The 12145-nt window shown below is 44.1% G+C and overlaps 1 protein-coding gene across 2 annotated transcripts in view; it reads right to left on the reverse strand.

Annotated features, from left to right (window-relative positions):
• The window catches only part of VPS53 (VPS53 subunit of GARP complex), a 138795-nt gene that overhangs the window by 25692 nt on the left and 100958 nt on the right, over positions 1-12145 (reverse strand). For both annotated transcript variants that reach the window (XM_089900652.1, XM_022596139.3), the window contains 2 exons: positions 8914-8996; positions 7865-7943 (listed from right to left, as the gene is read on the reverse strand). In XM_089900652.1, coding sequence (XP_089756778.1) covers positions 7865-7943; positions 8914-8996 — 162 coding nt within the window. The remainder of the gene's footprint in view (positions 1-7864; positions 7944-8913; positions 8997-12145) is intronic.

Below are 12145 nucleotides of genomic sequence, written 5' to 3' on the forward strand. Positions count from 1 at the left end.
GTGGTCCAGTGGGTAAGACTGCATGCTCCCAATGCAGGGGGCCTGGGTTTGATCCCTGATAGGGGAACTAGACCCCACATGCATGCCGCAACTAAGAGTTCGCATGCCGCAACAAAGATCCCACGTGCCACAACTAAGACCCGGAGCAGCCAAAATAACAAAATAAATAAATATTAAAAGAAGATGATATAGGTGTAGATTTTTTTTTCCCATTCACTGCTGGGCCAATGGGAAGGTGAATTCGTATAACTTTTCTTTCTTTTTTTTTAATAGATTTATTTATTTTAATTTATTTTATTTTTGGCTGCATTAGGTCTTCCTTGCTGCACGCGGGCTTTCTCTGGTTGCGGCGAGGGGGGGCTACTCTTCGTTGCAGTGCGCGGCCTTCTCATTGCGGTGGCTTCTCTTTGTTTCGGAGCACAGGCTGTAGGCACACGGGCTTCAGTAGTTGTGGCACGCGGGCTCAGCAGTTGTGGCACGCGGGCTCAGTAGTTGTGGCTCGCGGGCTCTAGAGTGCAGGCACAGTAGCTGTGGTACACAGGCTTAGCTGCTCCGTGGCAGGTGGGATCTTCCCAGACCAGGGCTCGAACCCGTGTCCCCTGCATTGGCAGACGGATTCTTAACCGCTGCGCCACCACGGAAGTCCCCGTATAACCTTTCTTTCTTTCTTCTTTTTTTTTTTTTGCGGTACGCGGGCCTCTCACTGTTGTGGCCTCTCCCATTGCGGAGCACAGGCTCCGGACGCGCAGGCTCAGCGGTCATGGCTCACGGGGCCAGCCTCTCCGCGGCATGTGGGATCTCCCCGGACCGGGGCACGAACCCGTGTCCCCTGCATCGGCAGGCAGACTCTCAACCACTGTGCCACCAGGGAAGCCCAAATTTTCTTCTTTTTAAAAATCTGTAATTTTCTGTAATGAAGGTAATTTGTTTTGGTCATAATGAAAAAAAATCTCTTTTACGAAGAAAGAAAGATGTGCTTTGATTATAGGTGGTACATGAAATTGAGGATTTCTTAACCATGGAGCTCTGTGGGCCTCCTGAAACAGATCTACATTTTAATGACAGAGGGAAATGAGAGCAGATTTGAGGACTGTTCTAGCTATTTTGAAATATCTTTGGGGGATAGTAAAGCGGCCTCCTAAATTAGTACATGTTCATGATCTTGAAACCTAATAGAAATTACATGCCAGACTGTAAGGAAATTTAATTTGGGTGTTTTTTTTTTCTTAAAACTACCATTAATGGGCAAAAAGCTAAGTTTGTTTGATTTTGGACAGACTTAGATTCTTTAAATCTAGTGATGTGAGTAGCCCTAGGAAAAAGGACAGAGTGAGGAGAGGACCACAGGACCTTTTAAGGAAGCCACAGATTTTTTTTTTTTTAAATCCTACTTGTTAAAAAAAAAAATCCTACATAAGGCCATAAGCAGACATACTAATTCCTAAGAATTCACAGAATTTACATTTAAAAGACAAAACTCTTCACATTTCCACCAAAGCACTCCAAACAACTTCCTTTTCAAGAATCAGGAGACTTGGTTTTATTTTTGGCTTCACTGTTATAAACCTATATGGCTTTTTTTATGAAAAGGAAAACCAAGCAACACACAGCCCTGAATGACAATTCATTAGTTTTAGGGAGAAACGTGCAGAGCAGACTGCACTACTTGGGTTGGCTGCTCAACCCGATTTCTCTCCTGTAGGAAAGTCAGTGTCAGATTGAGAAATGCTGAAGACCAATATCTAACAGGATGCTTGTAAGTGCTTGAAGAGCTCATAATCAAAGTGAGCGTGAATGCACACTCATGTGAACCCAGCAGTACCGGGCACACACTGTCATCATTTCCCCACTTTTAGACAAGTTACTTAAGCTCATTTTTGCCTCAGTTTCCACGTGTGCCAAAAACACTAACTCTTACTCTGTAAGTGCGGTGTGGTACAATCCTGCACAGAGGGGAGACCTGAGCCCTGGCTCTGCCACACGTTATCTAAGAGATCTGGCAAGCGACCTAACTTCTCTGAGTTTCGGTTCCCTTATCTGTGAAAGAGAGAAGGAACTAACACAGGTACCTTACATATTTGTCAGAATTAAACGAGACAATGCCTTTGGGTGCTCCGTAGATAACAACTTACTATCATCTCACAGAGCTCATCTAAGAGAATAATGAAATATGGGAGGGGAAAGTGGTCTGAAAGGTAATTTTGACATAACTTATCAGCAACACTACTGTAATCTCTAGGTTACAGTTTCAGAGAAACCACTAAACTCTCGTCATATTTCACTTCCTCCATGTGGGCCTGGCCTGTTTAAAGACATTCCTGTGGATTTTCTACCAAACTTTGCCCCTCTGTGTTCTCCTCTCCTTTTCCAGCAGCAGGGCTCTTGCCCACAGCTGGGAAGCTAATAGCTACATGTGGGCATTTCCTATTTCTGACTTTTCTTCAATCAGCTCCAGGATGCTACTTGTTGAAGAAAGAAGCCCTGCTATTAAGTACCATCCAAGAGCATCACATCATCCTCAACAGCACCTGGATGCGCCTGGAGGCTTCTGGGAGTCTACAATCCTGCCGTTTCCAATAAAGATGCCCAAGTTTCCTAACCTATGTCTACCAGCTCTACCCAGCTAAATCTGTGCAGGAGAGTTACTACCTACGTCTTACTTTGTCACCATTCTTTGGTCAAATGGGTGTCTACAAACTTTTGTTCCTCCTGTCTTTTTTACTTTCAAAGCCACTCACGGAGTACTACAGTTAAACAAGAACTGTGCTGTGCTGTGGAGATCAAAAAATGAGTAAGACACAGCCTGTGAATTGTTCAAAGCTTAACGGGGGTGGGACACAGATATAAAAATAATTGTACAACAAAGTAGAGAGTTAGTATAGGTGCCGTGGTGTCTTGAGGGAGGAAAACACTCTGGATGAGACAAAAAATGGTGACATTGGAAAAGACTCAAAATAGCCAAAACAATCTTGAAAAAGAACAAAATTGGAAGACGCATACTTCCTGATTTTAAAGCTTACTACAAATCTATAATAATCAGAACAGTGTGGTGCTGGCATGAGGAAAGACATATAGATCAATGGAATAGAACTGAGAGTCCAGAAATAAACCCATGTACTTATGGTCAACTGATTTTTGACAAGAGTCTCAAGACCACCCAATGGGTAAAGAATAAATAGTCTTTTCAACAAATGGTACCGGGACAGTTGGACATCTACATGCAAAGGAATGAAACTGAATCCTTACTTCACACCATATACAAAAATTAACTCAAAATGGATTGAAGGCCTAAATGTAAGAGCTAAAACTATAAAATACTTAGAAGAAAATATAGGTGTAAATCTTCATAATTTTGGATTAGGTAATGGTATCATAGGTGTAACACCAAAAGCACAAGCACCAAAAGAAAAAATACAAAAATTGGACTTCATCAAAATTTAAAACTTTAGTGCTTCAATGCACATGATCAAGAAAGTAAAAAGACAACAACAGAAAGACAATCCAATTTTAAAATGGGCAAAGGAGTTGAGCTGACGTCTTTTCAAAGAAGATATACAGATGTCCAATAAGCACATGAGAAGCTGCTCAACGTGTTAGTCATCAGGGAAATGCAAATACAAGTTGAAACCACAGTGAGATACCACTTCACACCCACTAGAATGGCTATAATTTTTTTTTAAAGCGTTGATGAGTGTCGATATAGAAAAATGAGAACCTTCACTCATTGCTGGTAGGAATGTAAAATGGTGCAGCTGCTGTGGAAAACAGTTTGGCAGCTCCTCAAACGTGACACGTAGAGCTACCCAATGACCCAGCAGTTCTGCTCCTAGGTATGTATACAAGAGAATTGAAAACATACTCACACAGAAACATGTACATGAATATTCATAGCATTACTCGTAAGAGTTAAAAAGTGGACTCAATCCAAATGTCCACTGACTGATCAGTGAATAAACCAAATGTGGTTTAACCATATACAAGGGAGTACTATTCAGCCATAGAAAGGAGTGAAGTACTGATACATGCTACCCCATAGATGAACATTGAAAACATTAGGCTAAGTGAAGAAATCCAGTCACAAAAGGCCACATACTGTTTGATTCTATTTATGTGAAATGTCCATAATAGGCAAATCCCTAGAGACAGAAAGTAGCTTAGTGACTGTCAGGGAAATGGGGAGTGACTGCTAATGAGTATGGGGTTTCTTTTTCGTGTGATGAAGATGTCCTGGAATCAGACGGTGGTAGTGGTTCCACCGAATTATACATTTTAAAAGGATGAATTTTATTGTATGTGAATTATACCTCAATTCTCTAAAAGTAGGCAGACATTTGAACTGGATTTTAAAGGGTGAGCTAATTGGGCAGACAAGGGTAGAAAGAGAATTCTAGGCAGAAAGAACAGAATGAGAAAAGGTGTGGAAGCCACAAAAAAAGTAATGCATTCAGAGAAAGAAAAGTGGCTCGGAGGCTGGAGTACAGTTATATACACAGGAGTGGCAGAACCAACAAGGTAGTGAAGGGACAAATCATAAAAGTCCACTATGCTAAACCAAGGAGATCATGGGGTGCCTTCAATGAGGAGGAGGTCTCCTCGCAGGAGGATGACGTAACTCAGTTTCTTGGCTCAATCCATCTTGCCAAAGAAGCCTCCTTCCCTCAACTCAGAATCATCTGACGAGACCGCTCCACTTTGGTGAGCCCAATGCTCATTTTCTCACCATTTATAAAATACAGTTATTTACAGCATCAATTATTCTAAGTTTTTGCCTCACCAGAATATAAGCTCCTCAAGGGCAGCCCTGTTTCCAGCCTTGACTATGTAGGTACAAGCACACCCAGAGTGCTCTGTGGAATTCCAAAGATGTGTAAGGAGACTGGCAATGCTGACAAAGTTCTGAGCTTTCCTAACTTTATAAACCTGTGTTCATGTTGTCACTCAGCTCAGAATGCCCTCCTAATCACAAATCTGTTCAAAACTTTGCCATCCTTGGTGGTCTGTTTCAAATGCTACTTCCTTAAGAAGGCTTTCTTTGCTTCCCCACCTGGATGTGAACTCTCCTCTTTTCTCGTCTGTTTGTTTCGCTTTGTTTTGGCCACGCTGCACGGGCGTGCGAGCGCAACATGTGGGATCTTAGTTGCCCAACCAGGGATCGAACCCTGCAGTGGAAGCTCGGAGTCCTAACCACTGGACTGCCAGGGAAGTCCTGAACTCTCCTCCTTTGAGAAGGGTGTATTCTGTACTTCTGGTACTGATTTCCTCATACCTTAACCCCCCTCATCTCACACATCTCTTACCCCACACTTTCTGGAATCTAAGCACCTTGGAATAAGGTCCACATCTTTCCCAGCCTTGGGACTCCCAGCACCGTGCTGGGTAGAGTCTGAAATGAACCGTTCAACTAGCAGCAAAAATGATGGAATCACAGACAGGAATAAGCATTATCACAAAACAAAAGTTTTAAAAAATCCTAGAAGAAACTACACAGAACAGAAGGCAGGCACAAATAACAGAGGGTATTTGTTTAATCGGTTTGTGACCACTTGGCTTGTTTATATCTGGTCATTTTCATCACATGGATTTCATTTTGCTAGAACTCCGGAAGACTCAGGCAAAGAGTAACGGCCTCCCAGCTGCTGCCTTCCCACATCTGTGGTTTTCCTATGATGTAAACAAAAGATTCTGGAGGTATGGTCTCTGTTAGTGTTTGCTGGTGTGGGTCTGGTGGAGAGATGGGTGGTGGGGGCAGTTTGAGGGAAATCCACCTAATGAACTGACAGTTCATATAAGCAACACCTGGAGCGTTAAACCCCCTACAACTGTTATTTTACTGAAAAAAAAAAATCCACTCTTCCTTTGGTAAATGTAAAAATTCTTTCGCCAGCTGCATTCCAATCGAAAGTGTGTGGCAGTGCAGGAGAGATGGCAGCCGGAACAGATCATGTTCAGGATGTAGGGAGTGTTCCCCAGCAGCGAGGGGATAATCAGAACCCACAAAACCAATCTTCAGAGTCACGTTCCTTTCAGAAAATGAGTGAGCCTCCCTTTGCCTGCTTGGAGTATTCTGCTTGTAAACACTTGGATGCTGGAAATACACATCCATATCTGACTGGTGAAAGGAAGGGCCTTTTGAACGGAAACTCTGTGACATCAGCTGCTCAGGACTCCCCACTGAGCGCCATAAAACTCCAAAGCTTAAGTTTTGGTCTTAGCCCTATTTTTGTTAAATATTTACAATCTACTACAAAGCCAAATTCACAGCAAACGTGTGTTTACACAACCTTGTGACACGGCCACTCCTGACAAGAGGGAAAGAGGACTAACGTTTATTGGCACCAGACCACTCACTCTCCTCAGAAGGCAGATGCTGGCAGTTCACATACTGATGAGGTAACTTGGGCCCAGAGAGGTTGTTACTTGCTTAACACGCCCAAAGGAGAAATGAGGAGAGTTAAGGCTGTCCGATTCCGAAGCCAGCGTTCTACTCTGCTACTGGTCAGTGTGCCCCAGAGAAGTTCTTTCTCTAGAATTTGTGAGAATGTTCCAAGAGTCTACGATTCTAGCATAGGCACTGGCAAACTTTTTCTGTACAGGGCCAGACTGTTTATATCTTAGGCTTTGCGAGTCATCTAGTCTCAGTTGCAACTACTTAATTCTGCCGTTGTAGCACAAAAGCAGCCATAGATAATATATAAATGAATGAGCGTGGCTGTGTTCCAATAAAACTTTATCTGGCAGCAGACCAGATTTGGCTCACTGGCTGTAGTCTGCCGACCTCTGCTCTAGAAGGTTCAAAGAGTGGGCAACTTCGTGTTATTTGGCTTAGAAATCAATGAAGAATTGCCTATTTCCAACTTAATTAATCAACAAGTATGAATCTTCTCTATTCTATGTGGTCCATGAACTTAAGGAATTGATTTTCTTTTAGGAAGAAAAGACACAGGCACGTAAAAGCCAAAGAGCAACATGAAGCTGCACGTGATAAGCGCCAAAGGAGGGGACTGCGGACTGAGGGCTGACTGACGGGCCACCACGATATTAGAAAACCAGGGTCCGCAACCTGATCAAATGATCCTGCACCTGCACGACAGCGCAGAGAGAGTCGGAAAAACTTCTCAGTGGGCAGGAATGAAAATGAGTCTGAAGTGACTGCTGCCACACGAAGGGTTTTCGGCACGTGTCAGATGCTGATCAAAGGCAACCTCACGGACTTCTCTGGTGGAGCAGTGGTTAAGAATCCGCCTGCCAATGCAGGGGACACACGTTCGAGCCCTGGTCCAGGAAGACTCCACATGCTGTGGAACAACTAAGCCCGTGAGCTACAACTACTGTGCCTGTGATCTAGAGCCCGTGAGCCACAACTACTGAGCCTGTGATCTAGAGCCCGTGAGCCACAACTACTGAGCCCCGAGCCACAACTACTGAGCCCTCGTGCCACAACTACTGAAGCCCGTGCGCCTAGAGCCCATGCTCCGCAACAAGAGAAGCCACTGCAGTGAGAAGCCTGTGCACTGCAACGAAGAGTAGCCCCCGTTCGCCGCAACTAGAGAAAGCCTGCGCACAGCAACGAAGGCCCAACGCAGCCAAAAATAAATAAATAAATAAAAACGATTAAAAAAAAAAAAGCAACCTCTCCTTCCAACTTAGGAAACACACCGGCTCCCCGTCTCATTCTCAAAGGACAGGCAATTGACTTCGGGTGCAAGATCAACTGAGTGCTTTAGCAAACTCCTGGAGGGCTCCGTTCTCCTCCCAACCGGTGCTTTAAGCACTGAAAAGCCTGCAGGAGCTACAGGCAGGGCAGGGAGAAACCACCTGGGGTCACTCTTGGACGTTCAGGAAGAAGCACTTCCTAAAAGCTTACCTTGCTCATGGCTGTCAGGGCGGGGTCACAGGCAGCATCGAGATCCTGAACCAACAGCTGAATGCTGCTGGAGATGACACTGCAAATCAAACACACTACTGTGGGCACAGCTTACAAAAGTGAACTGTGAATGAATGACTGACCGACACAGCTCCTTCCAAATGTTTTAGGCACCTGTGTAAAACTCAGATGCACCATTTCCTCAGAAAAACTTGAGTTTCATTTCAGAAAGGAATGAATGACAAGGAGGAGTGTTTTGGCTCCGCCCTCCTTCTTGCTGTGTGTCCTGGTCTCACTCGGATGTGTTCCTACTCAGTCAGGACACCAGATTCCACGGCTCGTCTCCCCAGTTGCTACACCCAGAATTCCTCTTTGCTACCTCCTCCAAAAGGACCCGTTTGCCCAAAATGTTTAAATCAGATCTTGCGGGGGCGGGGGGGAAGTTGAGAGAAAATGACCTAAGAAGAGAATTTGGACTTTTCCTCAGTAAGTGGCTGATGTGAAAGCAGAAGCTTGGCTTTCCCAAATCTCATTTAACGACCAGGACAAAATCCTGCCAGGTAGCACCAGGGCAATAACTGTTTCAAGAAGGCTTTACAGGCTGAACTCCTTGGACAGACACTCTTCCACCCCAAATACACTTGCCCTCCCCCACCCCCCAGTGGCTAAAATCAGGCTGCTCACCCTTTATACCCTTGAAACACTGGAGGTGGGGCTGGCCCTCTGTAGATTTAGCGGGTCAGATAGGAGGCCCTGGACCTGACCTTCCTGCAGGGATGGCCAAGGGGGGATTTCTTTTCTCTTGTTATTCTAGATAGTGCAACAATAAAGCCCCCATAAGCTAAAAATGATTGTATTTGAGGAGGCGGGATGGGGGGCCGCTGCACCAACTTCTAAGGCCCCTTGGTGGCTGGTGGAGAAAATAATCCTGATCCAACAGAAGGCCCTGGAAACTTCTCAGGTTCTGTAGTAACCTACGCTGACGGCCTGAGACACGCTGCTCCGTGCAGGGGGAAAGGCGGGCCTCGGGCAGGCGCGCGAGTACATACGTGCTGAATGTGTCCATTTCTCCAGTCAGATTGATTCGTTCAGTCAGGCTTATGTCGACCTTCTCCTTGAGTTTCTCTTCCAGCTGTTAGAGAGTAACAGAGAGAACGACATACTTAATGCTTATCGGAAGGAGCAACGTAACAATACTTAACATTTACTGAGTGTGAGGATTCCGGTATAATTCCAGGCACTTTTCGTGTATGGACTCATTTAAATCTCACTGCCCTGTAAGGAAGATTCTATTATGATCCTCCTTTGATATATGAGAAGATGGAGGCATGCCCTACCCAGGACAGTGAGTGGTAGGGCTGGGAATCAAACTTCCTCCAGAGCCTGTGCCCTTTGGCCCTGCACTGTACTTGGTTCTCATGACACACTGACAATTTAAACAGATCCCCATTTTTAGGATACTCCCTGCCTCGTGAACTGCTGGCTCACCCACCAACACTGGAAGCCTCCAGTGGTGGGTCGCAATAAAATCAGGTAAAGTATTCCCTGAGCGCTGGGCTGGGCCACCCACCGCGTTAAGGTGTTGAGGGATACCAAAATAAACAAAAGAAACAGTCTCTGCCTGCCTCACCCTACAGCCAAGTGGGGAGAAACGCTGGCCACGTTCCAGCAGCCTCCAAGAAAAATACAACTGACCGGGAATTGTAAATACCTCAAAACATCCCGGGAATTGCTTCACCTAGCATCCCCAAACCTATTTATTACAGAAACTCTAAGAATAAAGAATGTTTTATCTTAGATTTAAAAGTGACTCCTAGGAATGGGTAAATTAATGTAAGCTTTTGGGAAGGCAACTTATTTAAAAGGCAAACATTTAAATATACACACTCTTTCGGCCGGCGATTTCGCATCTAGAAAGATATTTCAACGAGTAATGAGAACAAGGTATGGAGATGCGCACGTGTTCTTTGCAGCATTCATGAATTCAACCAATATTTACTGAAAGTCTATTCTAAATAGAGTGCCAGGCTCTGTCATGGCATAAGGGAGTTAGCTGGTGAAAAAAACAGATAAGATCCTCTTCTCTCATAAAGCTCACATTCTGCTGTCGTTTATATTAGTGAAAAACTGGAAACAATCTACACGTTTATAAGGGATTGAGGAGAAAAATTATGGCGCAGGCTCTCAAGGCTTCAACTCTCTAGCGGCCTTTCCCTGTTAACACTGAAAATAAAATCCAAACTTCTAACTATGATTTGGGTCCTGTCTAGCTTCAGGGCCCGCATCTTGCTTTCCCTCTTGTCCGCCTGGCTTCAGTTATACCGACCTCTTAAGGTCCTGGAAGACACCGGGTCTTCTCCCCCTCAGGGCCTTCACACGTCCTACTTCCTCTCTCCGAAGCACCCTCTGCTCCCCCGTCCTAGCCAGCTCCTTTGCTTTGCTCCCCGCCCCCCACTGCCCATCCCTTCCAAGCTCCTCACTTGGCAGTCTCCTTCCCACCCCTCAGGTCTCTGCTTCAATATCACCTCCTCCAGGAGGCCCTCCTTGACTACTCTACCTCAGTAGGCAACTCCCTAACTAGCACTGCAACATCTGTTTCCTTCCTAGCACTTAGAACAAAATTGAGGTTACATCTTGCCTTACTTATTTATTATCTGGCTCCTTTATTAGTTCTAAGTTCCATGACAGTAAGAAATTTGTCTACTCTGTTCACCTCTGTGAATGAATACCAAATACAATGCCTGGTACATAATCAGTGCTTCATAAAGATCTCTTGAAGGAGGGAATGGCGCACCCCATGCCGGTGTTAAGTGTAAAAGTGTTACAATTAATGAACCAATATTGACACATTATTGGCATTGTTTTCTAAGTATTATTTTTCAATTCTTCATTGCTTGGATTCTCAAGTCTCTTTGGTTTCTCCTTCCATTTCTTTTTGCAACCCCCCAACCCCCTGTGATTTTTTCTTAAGGAAACTGGGTTGTTTGCCCCGTAGATTTTCTCATAGTTTGATCTCATTGATTGTATCCAAAAGGTACTAATTAGCATGCACCTCTATCCCTTGTATTTCCTGTAAATTGTAGCTTGATGTAAAAGCTTGATCAGATTCAGGTTTTTCTTTTTTTAAAGAAAACTCCTTCATGGGAATTCCCTGGCGGTCCAGTACTTAGGACTCGGTGCTTTCACTGCCGTGGCCGGGGTTCAATCCATGGTTGGGGAATGAAGATCCCACAAGTCACACAGCACCAACAAAAAAAAAAAAGAAAAAAAGAAAAAGAAAGAGTAAAAAAAAAAAGAAAACTCCTTCATGATAGTGCTGTGTACTTCCATCAGGAGATAACATGATGTTTGGTTGTCTCTCTTTTTGTAATGTCAGCAGCCATTGATGGTCAATGCCCAGATCCATTATTCCATTAAGAGGTATAAAAGAATGATATTTGAATTCAATATCTTTTCTTCTTCATTTATGAACTGAAAATCTGCTATAAAGATATACTTCCCATTGTCTGTGATTTGGTTATCCTGAGGTACAAGTCAGATAGGAAAGGCAGGATAAGAACTTTTCCTTTATTTACCAGTATTCAATTCATACCAGTGGTTTCTTAGTATCTTCCAAGGTGATAAGTGAATTTTAAAAATCATTATAACCAAATGGATTTAAACATATTTGATGTTTACAATCGACTGTAGATAATATTCTCACTGATACTTGTATGTCTCATCTTTGACCAGTAGAGTTCATTCAGGCTGACTCCTATAATTAGTTTTCTAATGCTGCCGTAGCAAATTACTACAAACTTGGTGGCTTAAAATGGAAATGTATTCTCTCACAGAAGTCCAAAGGGAAGGGTTGGCAGGGTTGGAAATGTGGAAAGGAACTTCTAATCCCACATCTAAGGCTGAATGGAAAATTCTTCTGGTCTTCCTTCTGCTAATGGGAGCTCCAGCAGAGACATTACCCTTTCCTGCTTCCCAGTTCCTGAACGTCAGCATCCAGACAATGGTTATTTGTTTCTGCAGATTGAGAATATGCTCCATACATTTCAGGAGACACGTAAAAGCCCAAAGGATTTTCAATGAGCCTGGTAACACTCCTGAGAATGGAATCACTGGTTGTGACTAGTGACCACTAAGGCTGGGGCCTACCACCACTACGACTGTAACTGCTTTTAGCACGTGGGAGACAGGGCTACTGACCTATTTTCAGGAGGGCACGTCATGCTCTTTGAGTAGCTTACACAGCTCTGGGGAGGAGACCAGTCATACTTTCTTGCCCAGTCT

This window comes from Delphinapterus leucas, chromosome 19 (genome assembly GCF_059928025.1).
Source record: "Delphinapterus leucas isolate spDelLeu-1000000601 "Yukka" chromosome 19, BTC_Dleu_Yukka2, whole genome shotgun sequence".
In the NCBI taxonomy this organism is placed as follows: Eukaryota; Metazoa; Chordata; class Mammalia; order Artiodactyla; family Monodontidae; genus Delphinapterus; species Delphinapterus leucas.